The 19,752-nt window shown below is 47.0% G+C and overlaps 1 protein-coding gene across 5 annotated transcripts in view; it reads left to right on the top strand.

Moving 5' to 3' along the window:
• The window catches only part of Bcor (BCL6 corepressor), an 89,370-nt gene extending 69,941 nt beyond the window's left edge, over positions 1–19,429 (top strand). For 2 of the 5 annotated variants that reach the window (XM_038317018.1, XM_038317017.1), the window contains exons 5-15: positions 349–402; positions 881–1,067; positions 6,981–7,238; positions 7,602–7,946; positions 8,525–8,850; positions 9,166–9,420; positions 14,326–14,492; positions 15,355–15,500; positions 16,722–16,799; positions 16,984–17,140; positions 18,269–19,429. In XM_038317018.1, the coding sequence (XP_038172946.1) occupies positions 349–402; positions 881–1,067; positions 6,981–7,238; positions 7,602–7,946; positions 8,525–8,850; positions 9,166–9,420; positions 14,326–14,492; positions 15,355–15,500; positions 16,722–16,799; positions 16,984–17,140; positions 18,269–18,560 (2,265 nt within the window). In that variant the 3' untranslated portion in view covers positions 18,561–19,429. The remainder of the gene's footprint in view (positions 1–348; positions 403–880; positions 1,068–6,980; positions 7,239–7,601; positions 7,947–8,524; positions 8,851–9,165; positions 9,421–14,325; positions 14,493–15,354; positions 15,501–16,721; positions 16,800–16,983; positions 17,141–18,268) is intronic. The other 3 variants (XM_038317020.1, XM_038317021.1, XM_038317019.1) reach the window with 3 other exon arrangements.
• The last annotated feature ends 323 nt before the right edge of the window (positions 19,430–19,752 follow it).

Genomic DNA, 19,752 nt, shown 5'->3' with positions numbered 1-19,752 from the left:
TTGCTTTGATGTCTCTGCCTGTAAGATAACAAATATATCTAGAAGCATTGCTTAGAATACCTTACTTGATACGCAGTGGAGATGTGTAGCAGTCAGTCGCATGTCTGTGGGAATCGTGCAATTTTTTTCACCAAAAAAAATTTCGCTTAAAGGGATAGAGTATGTATTTAATTTGCTAGTGAATTATGATAGATGTTGTATAGGAATTTCCTTAAGATATTTTAATTTTAATTAAAAGATGAATAAAGCCAAATTGTTTTGCAATGTTAAGAAAAAAATTGGTTTATGCTGATAAAAATGGATGAAGTTATCTAAATGATCCATTGAGTGCCCATTTTAATTACATAGATGGAAGGATTACAAGAGGACAGTATTTTATGTCTACCCGCTGCTTACTGTGAGGTCAGTTCTTCAAATTTTTATTACTAGAATCTTCCATAAACCTTTTGAGTTAAATTTCATTTCCAAATATACAAAGGGAAGTTTGTGGGCCATGGTCGTCTTTATTCATTGTACATTTTGTTTCTTTTCTGTTGTGTTTTTCTTTTGTTTTCTTTGCGTTGTGGTTTTGTTTTGTTTTATTTATAACCTTCAAAAGAGAATGTCTGTCTCTATGCAATCGTGTATGTATGGCTATACATACACATTGCGTCTGTATCTATATACACATGACTTTATGGATAAAGAATGTGACTACTCACATAGACACTCTTAAATTTTATCTGTTAAACTTTAAAATATCTGAGTTGTATCTCATAAGTTGTGGTTGGCTTTGGGCAAGCTTTTCTTTGAAAACACTTTCTTTTATAGTATAAGGCACATGAAATAGCCTTTATGGTAAGATGTTGTTTTTTTTTTTCCATCTCCGTTCTCTTTCTAGCGTGCAATGATGCGCTTCTCAGAGTTGGAGATGAAAGAGAGAGAAGGTGGCCACCCAGCAACCAAAGACTCCGAGGTGTGCAAATTCAGCCCAGCCGACTGGGAAAGGTTGAAAGGAAGTCAGGACAAAAAGCCAAAGTCAGTCGCCCTGGAAGAGGCCATTGCTGATCAGAATGACAGTGAGAGATGTAAGTAACCCGAGCAGTTGGCTTGTAGTACCATGTCCCTGTGAGAACAGGGCCACCCTGCTTCCAAAGCCTGGGATGGCGAGGGGAAGAGCGATTTGTGGATAATGGCCCTGGCTCCAGTAGGGGATTGCTCAGAGAAAGGGGTCACTTTGGCCATTAGTGCAGTGATGTCTGCTTGCAACAGCAGGGAATTGGGTGTCTGTGGGATTCTTTTCTGGGACATCATCTCTGTTTTCAAAGAAACACCAGGCTCAAAGTGAATGACAGCCCGATACAATGTAGCAGTAGGAAGTGGGTGGTGAGGGTCAGTTCTTTTTTGTAGCAGCTAGAATGATGCTCCAGCCCTGTTCCTCTCCCACGTGACAGGCTAATGTAGAATGGGAACTACTCAGGTTTTTTCCATCTGGATTTTGTTGAGATAGGGTACAGGTTGGCCAAGGTAGCAGAAAGATGGGAACAGGCATTGCTTGAGTTTGTTTGCTGTCATTGGGAGTTAACAATAGACCCCGAGTGTGGTTTATTGAAAGATCTCTGTCCACCAGACAGATGGTGGCTTACGTTCTGGGGGTAAAATATGGAAGAAGAAAATGTCTTTCTGAGGATATGCAAATACTTCAGTCTCAACAGCGGGTCCCCTGTTGCTCTAAACCATGGAGAATTCTGAGGGTGTGTGCAATGCTTGGTGAAGGTCTTTGGTTTCCTCAAATGTGCATGCCTAAGTTTGGAGGCTGCTGTGCCCAATTAGGATGCCTAGGTGAACATGGAAGCTGGCAGTTGCAGAAACCTCCTAAGCCCGTCAGCGGCGTTGAATGTTTGAGTGTCCTGGGTTGCTGCCCTTGAAGGTGTAGAACATGCAATATAATTCCTCAGTGCCTGGTGGAATCTGAGGGGTTCTGATCCAGGAACATGTGGTTTTGGCTGTCTAGAGCACTGTCTTTCCTCCACTGCTTCCAGTTCATCCCTAAGGTCCCGCAAATGGTCTGGTCAGGCTGCAGCGACAGGCAGGATCAGATTGCTGTGAGTTAGTCCCAAAGAAAAGTAGTTTCTATGGCAAGCACAGTGCCCTTTATTCCCCAAGGGACTCTCGATGGGTTTGAGTACGAGTATCCTTACACTCCCCATCCCAGATGTGTACTGGGCAGTAATGGGTCTGGGCTGCTCTTGGGTGAAGTAGCAAAGAAAGCCTTTCAGTCTGGTGCTCAGAGTGAACACAAAGCAATCCCATCACCAGCACCTTGTGAGCACATAGATCTTGGCAAGGCCTGTAAGAACTGAGAAGTAGGCAAGGTACTTCTAAAAGGGAGAAGCTGTCCACAAGTGGGAGTTAGTTCCCCTTTGTTCTGAGTAAATGGAAGAAGAGCTTGAGAGGTGGGAAGGAACTTGGACAGCTTCCAGCCTTTTGGCCCTTTCTTCAGTTTGCAAGTAACATAGTCAGGCACAAAGTGGCCACTGCCCTCAGATAAAAATCCGGAGGCCACCCACCTACTTGCCTGGGAGGTCTACCTTCTTTCCAGTTTGTTTTGGTTTGTTTTTTTTTCCCTGCTGACCCTAGTGACAAGAAATTGGAGTGGCTTGAGAGGCTCCTTCAAGACTCAGACAGTGGGCTATTTTGGAGCACCAGGACAGGGCTCCTGCCACTCATAGAGCCAGAAATTGCCACCAAGTGCTCTGCAGGTGATATACAAGAGGCTTGTTTTTCAAGAAGGAACTCTGTTACTATACTCATACTTTTCTTGGCACTTGGTGTTTGTGGCTCACGGGCAGGGACACCCTGAAAGAATTGTTGTACTCGCTCTCATTACTTCCTCAATATAAGAGGACAAGGACTCCTAGATTTTTTCAGCCGTTACTTAATGAGCCCTCTTGGCCATCACAGCTCAGGTGGGTTTAGGCTGTACTCTTCATGGATCCCTTTACTTCTCATAGATGTCCCAGAGGCAAGAGCCAAGCTGTTTGCATATGAGAGCGAGCGTGGGGATTTGGAGTCCAGGGCACAGGATTCCAACTCTACCTGCTCCCACAGTTTTCGGTTGGTTGGTTCTTTTTGGTTTTTTTGGTAGGTATGTCCTACATGAATCTTAGCACCTAACCCATGCTGGCCTTAATCCTCCTGCCTCACCCTCTCAAGCGCTGACATGATAGGCATGTGCTGCCAGTCTCCCCTCCCTTATCCTTCTGAGGCAGCCCCTCTGCTCCCAGAACAGACGTAGCTTCTGAGATGGTGGGTGCATCTGGTTGAAGGGGCCATGGTCAGGATTTTATTTGGCCTCTTCGGTACGGTGGCTGAATTTAAGTATTGTAGAAGTTGATCAAATGAATGAATCACTTCTCTGCACAATTCGTAGGTAGGAATTATCAGTGACATTTTGGAGATAGAGAAAGACGGGGAAGCATTAGCCTGGTCTTTCTTGAACATAAACTACTTTGTCCCTTGCTAGTCTCTTGGGTGACACAGACCTGGTATCTGCTAACTGGTAGCCTAAGCAGGAATTGGAGGAAAACTGAGTCAAGGGGCTATGTGGGAACTTGTCACTTGGGGAATGTCTCCCCCAGACAGCAGCAGCATGCTTTATGAAGTCCTTTGAGTTTGGAGCAGAGAGATGCCTTGGCATTAGTCAGTCACCTGGTCTGTTCTGCTGTGGGTGACAGACCTGCAAAGGGGACTGACATCCAGGACAACCCTCAGAAGTCTTAAACTCTCCCATCTTGTTTAGCGCTCTCTGGGCATGGCTGCTACAGTGATGAAGTTGCTTTGTTGCCATGGTGATTTGTAAATGTTGCCATGGTGATGCTTCTATGAGGTATAGTATGGCAGCACAGTCATGGTAGATTATGGGATATATGTGCTGCAAGTCATGACCATGCTATAGGGGAGCAAGTATCAAACACAGCCACGCCCTCATCTGCCCACATGGCATGACCAGGGGGCCAGTACAAGCAGTGGGTAGAGCCTGGTGGTTAGGGCTTCTGTTGTTTCTTTCCATCAGCCCATCTCATTTGCTTTAAGGGTAATCTTGTAGGTAGTGGTTGGACTGGTCCCATTTAAGGAGGTCTAAGTCAAAGTGTATGGAAATAATGTGAAGCATCCCATGGCTAATGGCAGGCAGTAGGGGTAGGTTTGCTTCACAATTGTTGTTACCTCCTGGAAGATCAGCCTGGTGCAGATCTTTGGGACGTCTCTGAAGGGAATAGGAATTGTTGCCCTAAGATGCTTGCATCGGGGGAGGAGGGTTCCACCCAGTTTATTAAGATTTGGAGAATGGTGGGGAAAACAACTACATTAATGGTCTGTGGACTAGTGTAAACCCCAGACTGATCAGTGAGAGTTCCTGAAGATTTAGAATGGAGAGATAACAATGGGCACTGCTCTGGAGTTTTCTCGGGATAAGGCAGAAGGGGACATGCCATAGAGTGATTCACAGTCTCCAAGGCTCAGGAATACAGTGGCCAGATGGATGAGTTGTGGTAGGGAATTGAAGGAGCTAGTGAGCAAATGTGTCCTCCTTTCTTCCCTGCCAGCTTCCCTATCAATGAGAAGCAGATGGTAATGGAGTGGTGGGGACACCTTTCTACCCACTGTGTACAAGTTTGCCCTGATGGGAAAATCCCAGAAGAAAAGGAGGTAGCAAAACCCCTGGTTTTGTAGGGATGCCCCTGTTTAGTGAGGAACAGACAGGCCAGCCCATAAAATAGTCAAATAATGGGTGGTTTTCCAGGGCAGTTTGGGCAAAGGGTCACATGATTGAGATAAAGCCGCATTTCACTGTTAGGAGTTGGCAGTGAGACTGAAAATGAAAACCTCCCTGTGAAAGATAGCTTAGACAGCGGTACCAGTGCCTACATGAGATCTGGAGTTCAACTGCAAGACTAGGAAGTCAATGTAAAACACTTGGTGTAGAGAGTTTTAGAGATTGGCTAGAGCGAGGGGGCGCGATGCTGGAAAGGGGTAAGTGAGGCAGTGCCCCACACTGAGTATGCTGCCTGGTAGTGAGTGTCTCACCTCACCTACCAAAGGGTGAGGTGAAGTATACTTTAAAATACTGGGGCAAGTGCAGTCTTAGCATCCTGCATAAGTAATTTCTCTGGCCTTTCCCTTTTTTGCCCTGAGCAGCCGGAGTTGGTGAAGCTTACCCCTGGATGAGAGGCAGCTGGTCATAATGTTCCCACTTTATAGCCCAGCGTGGCCAAGTTGTAAAGTGGTACTGTTAGTGCCAGAGCCGTTAAGAGGGTCACAGAGTAGCTAGCACAAGTGAGACCCTGCCAAGCTGAGTGCAGTGGTCTATGGCCGCCTGCTTGTCTTCTCTGGCTGCTGTCAATCCTTATGACAGAACATTGCCATTATTACCAGAGGCCTGCTTTGCCCTTGAGTTAGGTATACTCAGAATCACAAGGGGCCTGGCTGCTGGCTGTTGTCTATAAGGTGTACCACCATGAAGAGGAGGAACGGCTGGGGATGTGTGGCCATTCCTTAGCTCAGATTGGATCCAGCTTTCCATGCCCCAGGTACTGCTCACCTCACAGCTGACAGCCACTCAATACTGGATTGCCCTTGAGAGAAGCTGATGAGGCACGAGCTGCTCTGAAGGAAGGGTAGAATTTGAAATGGATTGAGCTCAGCCTATGAGATGCATGCTTATTTTATCTACAAAATGACTTCTGCATCACCACGCAAAAGCCAGACCCACATCCCCAGTAACATGTGGGATCATTTTAGTGTTATGGGTAAGCACCGAACCTTATGGTGATCGTTACATAGTAGGTTTTTTGTTGTTGTTGTTTAGAGGATTTATTTTGTGTGTGTGCACACACATGTCACAGTTAATGCATATATGGAGGTCAGAGGACAGTCCTCCTTCTACTAGGTAGTTTCCAGAGATGGAACTCAGTTCCTCAGCTTTGCAATAGTTACCTTTATCTGCTGAACCATCTCACTTGTTCCCATAGTGTTTCTATTTTGTTGTGTATTAGAAAATCTGCCATACCAGAGCAATTTGCGGGGCAGTTCTTAGCTAGAACACTAGGTACTGGTGCTGGGCTTTGTGATTCAGGGAAAAGGGGGATGCCTACTGGTCTTCTTGGAGAACAGGAGCAGCCCTGGGTGTGGGGGGAGGGGCTGGAGCCAGCAGTTTTGCTAATGCTTGCCTGGCTACAAAAGACCCAACTGTGAAAGGGGTGAGGTCTTGTCTAGAGATGTTTGCTTGAGAGAAAGAGTGCAGGTTAGGTGACCTAAGTCCCCATGGGGATCCCTATTTTGGACATTAAATGAGAGCAGCTCCTTGATTTAGTGATAGGGATTTCTGTAGGCAGCCATCAGATTGAACCCTTTGAAATTGTCTCTAAGGAGCCCTTGCCTTTGGCTAGGCCGGGCCCCTTCTCCCAGCAGCCCTGGGTCTGCAGGGTTCTCTGCCCCCTCTTGCCCATCAAGGTCCTAGTTTCTTTCAACACTCCCATCTGCTCTCCTCATTTTTCACCATCTTCTGTCTGTCCATTTAAGTAAACATAGATGTTACCCCTTGGGTACGTGACATTTTAGGCATGTTTAGTCTTTTACTGCAACCCTCTGTATTTCATAATAATGACTTGAACAAATGCTTTCCTGGAGATTTTTTTTTTAAAGCTTAACCAGACTGGGTTGAGAGAGTGGGGGTACCTTAGGCCCCAATTACAAAAAAGTCAGGAAGACAAGGCACCTCCTGCCTTGCCTTCTGCTACACGGGCTGACTCGTTCTGGCATGCCCTTCCTCTCGAAGTTCTGTTTATGTTGGTTCAATGTTTCTGATGGGTGAGGATTCTGTCTACCAAGACCTTCGGGTGTTGATCGCCTTGGCCATGGCAGTCCTGCTTATTCCCCTTATCCCGCCTGCTTTGGAGAACCTGGACCTCATTTCTGCATTCTTTTTTCTCCTCCCACAGGCGAGTATAGTACTGGAAACAAACACGATCCCTTTGAAGCCCCAGAGGACAAAGATCTTCCTGCGGAAAAGTATTTCTTGGAGAGGCCACCTGTGAGCGAGCCACCCACTGACCAGGGGGTGGTGGACATGCCGCACAGCCCCACCCTCCGGCTAGATAAGAAACGTAAGGCATCAGGTGACAGCATCCACACTGAGACCACTGTGGAAGAGCTGACAGAGGACCCTCTGAAAGCCAAGCGGAGACGGATCTCCAAAGGTGAGCTTGGCCAGCTTCCACTGCCTGCTTGGGAGGCCTGTGCATGCAACCGCAGAGGGCACCCCTGAGGTGTGGGACACAGTGGGGTTATTGCAGCACCTGTTCCCTCCCCTCCCCCCATAGACAGAGAACGGGTATCTGGTGCAGCCTTGACATTCTCACAATGCATCCTGAAGCCCTGGGGAGGTGGCACCCACTTTCCCTCCCTCCAAACCCAGAGGCGGCCAAAGGAAAATAAGTGACCTGTGGAAGCAGAGGCAGTGGCCACACCCTCCCCCTCCCCCACCCCATTGGTGCTATGTAAGACAGTTTGTTCCCTCCCCAGGGGGCTTTTTGATTAATTTGTAGTTATTTCTCCATTAGATGACTGGCCTGAGAGGGAAATGACAAACAGTTCCTCTAACCACTTAGAAGACCCACATTATAGTGAGCTGACCAACCTGAAGGTGTGCATTGAATTAACAGGGCTCCATCCTAAAAAGCAACGCCACTTGCTGCACCTTAGAGAACGCTGGGAGCAGCAGGTGTCGGCAGCAGAGAGCAAACCTGGCCGCCAAAGCAGGAAGGAAGTGACCCAGGCTATTCAGCCTGAGGTCACCTCCCAGGGGACTAACATCACTGAAGAGAAGGCTGGCAGGAAAAAGGCAGAGGCCAAAGGCAACAGAGGCTGGTCTGAAGAGTCCCTCAAACCCACTGACCATGAACAAGGTATGCAGAGGCCGTCTCTTGATTAGCCACTCTGCCCCTAGAGGTTGGGTCGTGCCTTCCATGAGAGAGGGCCTTTGGAGAGGGGGACCTTGAGGCATCCGAGTTGACTCTGACTGGGTTGTGTGGTAGGTGGTGCATGTCTTTGCACACCCGATTTCTGGATTCTCTCCACTTCCTTGCTTATTTCCCAGTCTATGACTGGTCAGGAAGAGAAGGCTGGGTGGTCGCGCACCCTCGCCAGCACCGTCCCTCCAGGCCCAAGCTGCCTCGGCCATCCGGATTCTGGGCGCCCTAGTCCAGTGGGTGGGGAAGAGTAGAAAGACCAGTTTCTGTCCTCTTGTCCTGGCGCTTTCTAGAAACTTAGCACTTGGCATTTTGAGGGTTAACCTATTTGCCATTTGAATATGGGATAATTAAAATATTAATGCTTTGAAAACATAATTGGTATATCTTTAAAAACTGAAGCCGCTCCAGTGATCAGTGCTAACAATGGGCTTTTCTTCCTGTATCGGCTACAACTGTGTAACGCCTGCTTCTTCTCCCCCTCCCCTGCCCGTCACCGCCCCCTCCGTATTTAGGCTTGCCTGTGTTCCCCGGCTCTCCGCCCATGAAGAGCCTTTCATCCACCAATGCAAGTGGCAAAAAGCAGACTCAGCCAAGCTGCACGCCAGCCTCAAGGCTGCCTGCCAAACAGCAGAAAATTAAAGAAAGCCAGAAGACAGATGTGCTGTGCACAGACGAAGAAGAGGATTGCCAGGCTGCCTCCCCGCTGCAGAAATACACTGACAACAGTGAGAAGCCATCCGGGAAGAGACTGTGCAAAACCAAGCATTTGATACCTCAGGAGCCCAGGAGGAGCTTGCCCATCACAGGAGAGTACTATGTGGAGAGCACCGACAACAAGGTACCTTCTGCCCGCCCCCACCTTGGGCCTGCTTCTCATGCACTAAACTCCCATTTTCTGGGACTGAGCCCCCTCTCCCCTTCACATCACTTCTGTCCTAGAGGGACATGTGTTCTGGATGGCCATGAAGTTTCAAACTAGAAAGAGTGAGACCCCATCCCCTGCCCTCCTTTGACAGCCTCTCCCCTTGCTAAGGAAGAAAAGGAAGTGTCTTTCTCTATGGGTTTGCCACTCTGGGAAGAAGCTAGAGTGAAGCGGTGGATGTGTTTGAAGGTTCACAGCCTTACCTGCGCATACCTTTTTCTCTTGTGACAGATGACTGTGCGGAGATTCAGAAAACGACCTGAGCCCAGTACAGACTATGATTTGTCGGCGGCCAAACAGGAGCCAAAGCCCTTTGACCGTTTACAACAGTTGCTACCGGCCTCCCAGGCCACACAGCTGCCACGCTCAAATTCTCCTCAAGAGACCACCCAGTCTCGCCCCATGCCACCAGAGGCTCGGAGACTTATTGTCAACAAGAATGCTGGCGAGACCCTCCTCCAGCGGGCTGCCCGACTAGGCTATGAGGTGAGCGAACTTGTGGGCACCATGGATCAGGAGCATTCAATAACCTCTGCTCCAGGCTGGGGGCAGCAGCTTAAGGGAGGGTCTTGTTGAGCAGAGCCCAGCCCCCTCCACATCAGGAGGTGTTCCAAGACCCAGCAGGATATTTGTGTTAGCCCCACTCTGGCTGCTGTCTCTGGCTAGGTCTGTCTGCCTGGTGGAGGCTGCAGATGTTCAGGCAGGCCATGCTGACCAGGCTTTTGCTCACTTGTGTCTGGTACAGAGTCTGACATAACCTAGGACTCGGCGTCTGGGGCAAATTTTAATGAATTCATTTGGTTTTTGATTACCAAGGGTGTAGAGAAGTGATTAGCTCTATTTAGGGCGGCTTATGCTAGTTCTAGTAGAAAGATGGTCTTTGGGGGTAAGAAGTGACTGAGGAGGCTTGACATGGACCCACTGAGGTGGGGAAGGCAGCACTGACGGGGCAATGGTGGCCTGAGGGCTCTGCCCCAAGCTCACTGCCGCCAGTATACCTGTGCTCTTAAGCCCGTGTGGTCCACAGCAACTCAGTTTGCCCTTTCACCGCCTTTGGTCTGGCCCTTGCTGTTACTGTTATCTGCACTTTCTGTTGAGGAAAGTTGCAGAGAGACTGAAGAGCTGAAAGATAGTGATCCTGGGTAGCTCAGCTCAGTCCACCCCGGCACCTTCCCCAGCGCTTCTCAGCCTCTTCTCGCACTGGGCCCTTTCCTGCAGTTCAGAACCTCCTGGCGCTAACTGCCTCCTTCTGCCCCCATGTGTACCCCACACACTTATTTGCCAGTTGGAATTGTGATGCAATAGCCCACAGGGCAAAGGTTTTTTTTGTTTTTTTTTTTTTATGCTGACATCAGCCTTCTGGGAGTTGGATGGCGAAAATAAAAAGCAGCTCAGCAATTGTGGAGGTGTGAAGGAAAGACATTGCAGCATCCATACTGGCCCACAGCAGGGTAGGGCTGGCAGGATTTAGCCAGAACCCCTGCGGCCTGAACTTCATTGTGATGCCATTGTAGTTCCTGGTGGGATCACCCAGCCCTGTGATATAGCTAGTGACCCACAGCCCACCCTGGGAATAGTGGCTTTGTGGGTGAAAACTTGAGGCAAGCATGGTTCTTGGGCGCGCTGGTGTTTCTCATGTGTGCGTGCCATTGTTTGCACCAACACATCTTTTTCGAGATCTCTGGATTATCTCAGAAATAACTAGATGAAAAATGGGTAATTAGCTCAGTTAATGTGGATTAAGTACAAGTGACCACCGTTGTTTTCCCACCAGCTGAGCATCAACACCTAGAAGGATAAGGTGTGTGCTCCGCATCAGTTTCCTTCCCGGGGCTTCCCTTCAGCTGTACTGAGGCTTCTGCACGCTCACCAGGGGAGACAGGGAAGGAATGAGGCTTCCCTCAAGGGCAGCAGGCTGCTTGCTCATAAAGAAACAAGGCTTCTATCCTAGCCTTTGATCTCGCATCATTTCCAAAGGTCTTATTCCTTTGCAAAGAGAGTTGGCAAGGCTCAAGAGACCCTTGTAGCTTCTCTAAAGAACAGTTTTTATACAGCCAGTAGGTCTGAGGCCTGGACTTTGTAGGCTCTGTTCCTTTGTCCCAGGGAATATTTATTGAACTTGTCTTCCAACATACAGGCACATATAATTTTCAATATGTAAATTTCAATGCCCATTGTTTAAATTGTTAATATTAAAGCATTTCTCTCGCTGAGAGGCTGACTTTCCTGCATTTCTTTTAGCAGAATTTAAGATGTTGGATGATAGGTCATTCAGATGTGGCGATTTCGAGCTTTCTAAATGAAGGACAGTTTCCATAGTTCCGTAGGGGACTGCTTGAACACACAGCTATGGGAGAGTTCCCCAGGAGTGAACTTTGACACTGTTACTTCCTGTTTGGCTAAAGATGCCTTGTGTGCAATAAAAAGGCTCTCCCTGCCACCCGCGCCTCATTCTATTCCAGCTAATGTGGGTCTAGGGGTTCACAGCAGCCCCCTCTCCAGCTTTGTCTTAATTCGACCGCTGATCAGGCCAGGCACACTCACGCTGCTTGGCTCCTGCTAAGAAGGCTTCCATTGCTCCAGCTAAAATGTCAGTATGCAACCACATGCTTGTGCGTTTAGTGATGATGGTTAAATTTTCTATGAATTAAATAAATCATGTTTTTTAAAAAGTTAATGAGGCATTTAATTAATTAACAATGTCGGGTTTATGGCCTTTATGGTTATATTTTGCGGTTAATGGCATTCGGCTTATGGCCTCTTAACAGAATTGTCCAACAAAAACAGTTTGATTTTGTTTGGGAATGGGTGGGCTGTCCTTCAAACACACCCATTTCTGATGCAAAAAAATAACTGAGAAATGTATTGGGCAGGCACACATCTTCACCCTTCTCTGTTGGGGACTGCTGTTGGCATCTGTAAAGAGGCTATCACTCTCCCAGCTAGGAGAGTGATATTAGCTTGCTTGAGCCCAGCAGAGGGTCAGAAGGATGTTCTTGACAATTGGATCAAAGCCTTCCAGCCAGAACCTTTTACTGGGCTTTTTGACTCTTCCCAGCAGACGTGGGAGTCTTGCCCCTCTGTTCCGCAGTCACCCCAAGTATTGGGTGAAAACACTCCCACTTTTCTTCCTGCTGTTTCCCGGACTGTGGCGAGTAGTGTGGGACATACAGCAGACAAGCAGATCTCAGGCCAAGTGACACCAGTGCAGCTGAATGAGGATAGACTGTGGCAACTGCCTCACCTTGTGTGTGGCCTTTCCCGCCATCCTCCAGGACAAGAGAGAATCGACTTAGTCTTGTGCTCTGACTTCTTTCATTTCTAGGTTCCCTCAGATCCGCCCTGTAGTGATGAAGGTTTCCAGGTGAGGGCCATAATTGTCAGAACAAATAAACCCTGGGTTGAGAGGACACCAGGCAGACTGCCGGGATCCACATAAATTGATCTCTGCACAGCAGTCGGTGGTGCTCAGGGCCAATCCCAGAGTCACGTGACAAGGTCTTGTCCTGGCTGGGGCACACAACTCATTAGATTGCAGCCGTCCACTCGAGTCTGGCTAGGGAGGACCTGCTAAAAGAGCAGCAGCTACATGCGGTATCCTGGATACTGGTGCTCAGGGCAGGTGGCCTGGGAGCTCAGAGGATTGTGGGCATTCTGGCAGGTTAGGACCTGGCGGAAGAAATGCCTTGCCAAGCATGCCTTCTCTTTTCCTCCCGTTGCATTAGAAAGGAGCTGCTGTGGCGATCTGAGGCAACAGGGCACGGATGGTCAGATTTACCAGTGTGCAGCCTTAGGCTCACAGGGAAGCATCTGGAACATCCTAGGTAGCACCCAAGTGAGCCTTTACCTTTGACTGAACTGTCCTAGAAAAGGCGTTAGAGATTTTTCACAACCCACTTCGCTATGAGTGGCCAGAAGGAGCCATATTTTATGTCTAGCAGACGAGTTCTCCCAGTGTCACAAATGGTAGGCCACCCTGCATTGTCTAGCCCCATTCTTAGAAGTTAGTGACAATTTGCTTGGCATGTCTTAGGAGAAGATAGTGTAACCTGTTTCCTGGTGACAGATATGTTCAATGTGTTTGAAAACTTGCTTAATCATGGTAATAAGACATTGAGTAAATTAATGCTGTGCTTACTAGCAGTGGTTCATAGTAATATTTTAACATGCTAAAGAAGTGAGATTAATTAATAATAGTGATTCTGGTGCAGACTGTTGACACTGAATGCCTTCTGCTGAGGGGGGAGGGACACACTTGTTCTGTTTTGTTCTGGTATGTGATCTATCTGATTCCTGTCATTGACTTAAGTAAATAAGCGTGTATTGCATCGATTCAGTCTTTAGTAGAGAGAGAAGTGAGGAAAGGTGGGGTTATTTGAGGCCCTGGTGTCTGTGTGTCCGTGTGTGTGGTGTGAACGAAACCCATGCCAAGGCTCTACTGCTGAGCTACTTACTGTTCTGCCAATCCATTTTATGTCTCTTTTTTTTCCCCACCTGTCTGTTTGGGCTGGTTGGCTGGTTGGTTGGTTGGTGGTATTTTGAGGTAAGGTTTCTCTTTGTAACAGTACTAGCTGTCTTGGAACTCACTTTTTAGTCCAGCCTAGCCTGGAATTCAACAGAGATTCAACTGCCTCTGCCTCTCCTGAGTGCTGGGACTAAAGGTGTTTGCCGCCGCCACCACCACCCAGCTTCTTGTTTTTAAGAGGGCATTTTGCTTTGTATCGCAGGCTTACCATCAAGGCTGGTCTCAAACTTAAGTCATCCTCCTGCCTCAGTCCCTTGAATGCTGGAATTACAGGTGTATGCCACCTCTCTCAGAGCTCTGCCTTCTGTCTGCACACAGGGATGCCGTCTGCCTCGCCTGCTCTGGGTTGCAGGGTCTTATGGCGCTCTTCCATTTTGCTTCACTTTGATCATCCTTGCTTTTATCTAAACTTGGCTGTTTACTATCTGTAGCAACCCTAGTGGAACAAATGCCATAGTACAGATGAATGTGCCCTCGGACTTGTTTTGGTCAGACAAGATCTCACTCTATATCCTAGTCTGACCTCAACCTCATGTCGGTTCTCTGGCCTCAACCTTCTGAGTGTTGGGAATTATACAGGTGGCTTCCAGTGAGCCCTTTTGAAGTCTCTGCAGCTGAGTTTCCACATGCTCCCTCAGTAATGAGACAAGTGTTTTGGTTCATAAACAGCCTATGGAGACTTGGGAGAAGGCAGAACACATTTGATTGGGGCTGCCCAGCTGTAGGCCCCTCAATAAACATTCAGGCACCACCCAAACCACAGTGGGTTCTCAGGCCTCAGCTTACAGTCTTAGAACTATGAAGACGTCTTCCTTATGAGGTGACTGTGTGGTGATCGGATGGTATTTCTCGCTCCCTCCCCACAGGAAGTGGTCTTATACTGCCTGGAGAACAAGATCTGTGATGTGAATCATCGTGACAATGCTGGTTACTGTGCACTACATGAAGCTTGTGCCAGGGGGTGGCTCAACATCGTTCGCCACCTCCTTGAATATGGCGCTGATGTCAACTGCAGTGCCCAGGATGGAACCAGGTCAGTGGTGTATCTTGTTCTTCCTGCGTCCTGGCCTTGCTGTCAAGCAGACAGTAGCTCTCAGGGAATGCAGAGACCCCAGGGGGGAAAGGTGGAGAGCAAATTGCACCTGCATTGATTCCAGCCTAGAACTGAATTGAACACATTTTTCTGGTAGGTGATGAAAACCTCCCAGTCTTGACCAATTCTGTAGTTCTCCCACAGACCAAAGCCTCCCAGAAGGCCATGGTCCTCAATGAGTCAGGGAGGCAAATGCTGCCTTATAGATCTCTGAGCTGTTCATTGAATAGCATTAGCCCAGGGGCCTGGGGGTGGTATGTGCCCTCCTGAGAATATGCCACTGCCAGGCACTTGGCTTCTGGACATAAAGTGCTGGAGCAGGACTTAGAGAATGCTTCTCTTAGCAAATTCTGCTAATAGCAAAGGTGACTGGCTTTTTGTTTGGCTTTTTGTTGGTTTGGGGGGTTTTTGTTTTTGTATAGCGATTGCTTGTTGCACTGGCTTCTGCAATGGTGGGAATTTTCCTGTCTGTAGATTTACCTTTACATGGTTCGTCTGTACCTCATTGCACTGAAGATATTTTCATCATAGATTTAAACTCTTCCTTAGGCCTAAGGATAAAATAGGTGGATACTTGAGAACTGACCTGAGCTAGTCCCTTCCTGGTCCTTTTGAGGGTTGGGTATCCAGAACACTTGGTTGTTTAGACTTTGCTCCCGTCACTGTGCCTTGGTTTTCTTCTGTATGTAGTGATACCGAGGATGCTCACTGTAGGAGGCATGCATGTATTCCGTTTCCCCTGCTTCTAGATCAGACAAGTATGCTGCGCACAAGCTTAATGCCACTGTGTGTCTCTTCCCAGGCCTCTGCATGATGCTGTGGAGAATGACCACTTAGAAATTGTCCGGTTGCTTCTTTCCTATGGTGCTGACCCCACTTTGGCCACGTACTCAGGTAGAACCATCATGAAGATGACCCACAGTGAACTTATGGAGAAGTTTTTAACAGGTATGATGGAGTTCAATGGATGATCTTATTCAAAAGTTCAACTCACCTGGGCACATGGCGCTCAGCTCTAGTCCTAGGTACTCTGAGAAAGTAAGGATGTGTAAGTCCAGTCTGATTGACTTATCAAGGGCTGTTCTGGGGAAGAAAAAAGTTAGGGCCTTTAGTAGTTGAAAACTTAGCATGTATGAAACCCTGGACTTCACCAAAGGGCTAGGTAGGAAGGGCAGAGATGGAAACTGCATATTACAGTTTTGTGTTTGTTCTTTTTGTTTTTTCCATTTGGTTTTTGTTTTTTTTTTTTTTGTTTGTTTGTTTGTTTTTTTGTTTTTTTTTTTTTTTGAGATATAGTTTGTCTCTGTAACAGATTGTAACTGTCCTGGAACTTGCTCTGTAGACCAGGCTGGCCTTGACATCATAGGAGATCTGCCTGCCTCTGCCTCCTGAGTGCTGGGATTACAGGCATGCTCTACCTTGCCTGGCTTTATTTGTTTGTTTGGTTGGTTGGTTTTTGTTTTGTTTTTTTGGTTTTTGTTTTTCGGAGTTAGTTTCATTTTCTACAAATCCATTTTTCACCTAAGTATGACCCATGGGTCTACATAGCAAGTCTCTGTGAAATTACCCAAGCTCCCAGGCATGCAGTTTTGCGCTGTGGTGTTTGGTCTTAGGATAAACCCATTTTTTAAGCCCCTGATGTTCTAAGATCCGGAAAACAAGCTCAGTTTCGTGACTGTCAGACCCTTGTGGTCAAGTTCCTCATCAGACACTGCCAAGGAGTTCCTTCAGCTACCTCATGATCCATCCATGCCCACCTTGAGTTGTACTTACTGAAAGAAGTTATCTGGTGGATTGGAGACAAGTTGGAAGAATACAATTCTTCCTTGGTTTTATAAGCCTCCAAAGCTTCTTTGCTCTCATTTTGGTAAGTCAAGGTGGCCTATCCCTCTGCAAGTCAGGAACCACAGAGGGCTTCTAAAAACTGAGAGGTGACTTGCAGGCACAGTCACGAACCAGCCTATTACGAGTTTCTAGGGGAAAGGCATCCTGACTGCTTTAACATTTGTTCTTGTGTTTTGTTTGGGGACTGGATCACATTGTGTGGCCCAAGCTGGCCTCAAAGGTAGAATCCTCTTGCCTCTGTCTCATGAGTTCTGAGATTATAGTTGTGTGATACCCCACAGAACTTGCCAGTATATTTTATCTTCTGTCGCCCCGTCTCTGCAGATTACTTAAATGACCTACAGGGTCGCAGTGACGATGACTCCAGTGGCGCTTGGGAGTTCTATGGCAGCTGTGTGTGTGGTAAGCATCACCGTTCGTGCATGTTCCAGTGGAGAGCGAATGACTGACTGAGAATGTTTTTGCTTGCATGGGTGAGGGAGGCAGGGGGTGAGCACTGGCACAATGATTTGGTGGCCCTGGCTGTCACCACAGCCAGCTAATACTCTACAGCTAACTGCTGCCCCTCTCCTTTGCCTTCCACTAGAACCAGACGATGAAAGTGGGTATGACGTTTTGGCTAACCCCCCAGGGCCAGAAGACCAAGATGACGAGGAGGATGCCTACAGTGATATGTTTGAGTTTGAGTTTTCGGAAAACTCTCTCTTGCCGTGTTATAACGTCCAAGTGTCCGTCGCTCAGGGGTAAGCGTGGCTCTCTGTGGAACAAACTACCAAGCTGCTTGAAAAGCAGTTTGTCCCTTTAGGCAGATGAAGGTGGGTGGGTGGCTTCTTAGCTGTCCTCAGACCTTGGCTAAGGGTCCAGATCAGTTATTTATGCCCAGTGGAGGTAGAGCTTACCTATAACATGGTTCAAACTGCCCTCATGAGTAAGTGTATGTTTTCAAGTCATTCTTGGGGCCAGTGGGCATTGAAGACAGTAACTGAAATGCCACAGAAAAGCCGCCATCTTGGATACTAGAGCAGCCAACAGTGAAGAAATGAGTCTTCCCCTAGCAGCTGTCATCCCATCCCCCAACGAGTCAGCCTATGGGCTCCCCCAGGCACTTGAGATATAATTGGACTATAGTGATAAACTACCTCCTCACCTAAGAATAGGACAATTATCTAGGACACTTGGAGTCCTTAATGTGTCATCAGATTTGGTTAGATCCCATGTTTTCCCTATGGGTGTGCCACTGTACCTTAATAATCAGTCCTTTGGGGTGTCCATGTCAAGAAGCTGCTATGCTTTGTGTTAACAAAGATGTTTAATGAGTAATGTCCTCCTCTGCTCTGAAGGTATAAACACGTATGCCATTGCAAACAGTGACAGAAATTCTAAATTGTGTCAGGCTCAAAGTCTTACTACGCATCCCTTCTCAAAGGTGTCCCTACCCAGATAACTGAAGGATGGGGATAGAACTGTGAAAGGGGAGAAGAGGGAGCCTTCTGTGTTTAGTAATCTGTTGGTGAGGGTCTTCAGAGAGGTCAAAGAGGTTGGGATATAGGCCTGGTTTTCCTCACTGAGTACAGGGTCCACTGGAGAAGCATGGTGCAAGTTTTAGGTGTGCAAGACTTTCCCCATTTGTTTCCATCCATGGCAGCGGGCACAGTGAAGCTTGTGCAAATTCTAGTAGATGCTCTCTTTATAAAAGCAGATCTGTCCCAAATTCTTAGTTCTTCTCCTCACCTTAAAGACCAGCGGTGGGGTGTGGTGGAACAGGGCAGAAGAGTTGACTAGAAGATCCCTGGCCCTGGTTAGTACCCAGCTGGTTAGGGTGCAAAGGTACCTTTCCAGAAATCTAACTCCCATCCCTTTTTATCTTATAGGCCACGAAACTGGCTACTGCTCTCAGATGTGCTCAAGAGGTTGAAAATGTCGTCCCGGATTTTCCGCTGCAATTTTCCCAATCTGGAAATTGTCACCATCGCAGAAGCCGAGTTTTACCGACAGGTCTCTGCAAGTCTTTTGTTCTCCTGCCCCAAGGACCTGGAAGCCTTCAACTCTGAAAGCAAGGAGCTGTTGGATCTGGTAGAATTCACCAATGAGCTCCAGACTCTGCTGGGCTCCACTGTGGAGTGGCTCCACCCTAGTGACACGGTCCCTGAGGACTACTGGTGAGCCGCCCGCCCTGCCTACCACTGTGTACAGTGTGCTATAGTGTTAATCCTTGTGCATATGTGTCATAATACAATGATTTCTGTAAAGAAAGGACACTATTACATATTAAAATATTTCTTCTTTATATAAGAGAAGTTACTCCAGTCAAAAGAACCTAGAAGTCTGTGTTTTCTTTCTAAACTTTTAAGTCAGTTTTTATGAACCTGTTCAAATGTCTTTATTTTTCAGTGCACACATGCTTTGAGATATGTATGTCTGTTTTTACTTGGAACATTTTTCTTTTCTAAGGAGAAAATAAAACAAAAGAAAGAAAAGAAAATGGAGCCCCATACTTTATTGTAATTTCACAAAGCTTTGGTGGCAGGCCATGGCCGCAGCATGTGGTCAGAACTGTGTGGTTGGTTTGGGGGAGTGGATTGGGCAAAGGCACTCGGTGGCGCGATGTACTTTTATGTTTTGTTTACAGACTACCTGCTCATGCCAGGTAAATGCTATTGGAGGCAATCCAGTAGTATGTAATATAAATTCAAACGATATCCACACACAACTAATTGTATGAAACTTTTGTATCCTAATTTAAAAGCTGTGAAATTACTTTTCACACATCAAACCGGATTGTTTATATGTTTAAACATTTTATGCTCTTATTTAAAGAAGACTTTGAGCTATTTTTTTCTGTACCCTGTAAAATATTGAGAACTAACATAATATGTTGAGGTTGCTTGAAAATGTACATAAAACTAAAATTTTCTGAATTGTGTGTTTATGTTTGAGATCTGTGTTTTAACTTTGTAAGTAAATTCTCTGCCTTTGTATTTATATTTTACAAAAATTTTCTTAAAAGGCAATAAACCTGTCGAGGAAAGGAGCACACTGCAGTACATCCTTTATATTCCTAGGGTATTACTGGTTTCCTTTAACTGTTGGTGATGGGCAACTTGCAGCCAATTTTGTTTCTGTAAACCAAGGTAGAATACAGAGTTCAGGGGAACTGTGCTGAGAATCTGATCTATCATCCCATTCTGAGTGCTGATTTTTAGATCTATCTCTCTGATCCTTTTTTGAGGTACTGAGGATCAAATCCAAGGCCTCACACATGCTAAGCAACTATACTACTATTGAGCCTCACCCCCACCTCTTTTTGAGACAGTGCTCACTTTTGTCCCAAGCTAAAATTCAGTCCTGCTGCCTC

This window comes from Arvicola amphibius, chromosome X (genome assembly GCF_903992535.2).
Source record: "Arvicola amphibius chromosome X, mArvAmp1.2, whole genome shotgun sequence".
NCBI lineage: Eukaryota > Metazoa > Chordata > Mammalia > Rodentia > Cricetidae > Arvicola > Arvicola amphibius.
This window is presented reverse-complemented; position numbering and strand designations above follow the sequence as displayed.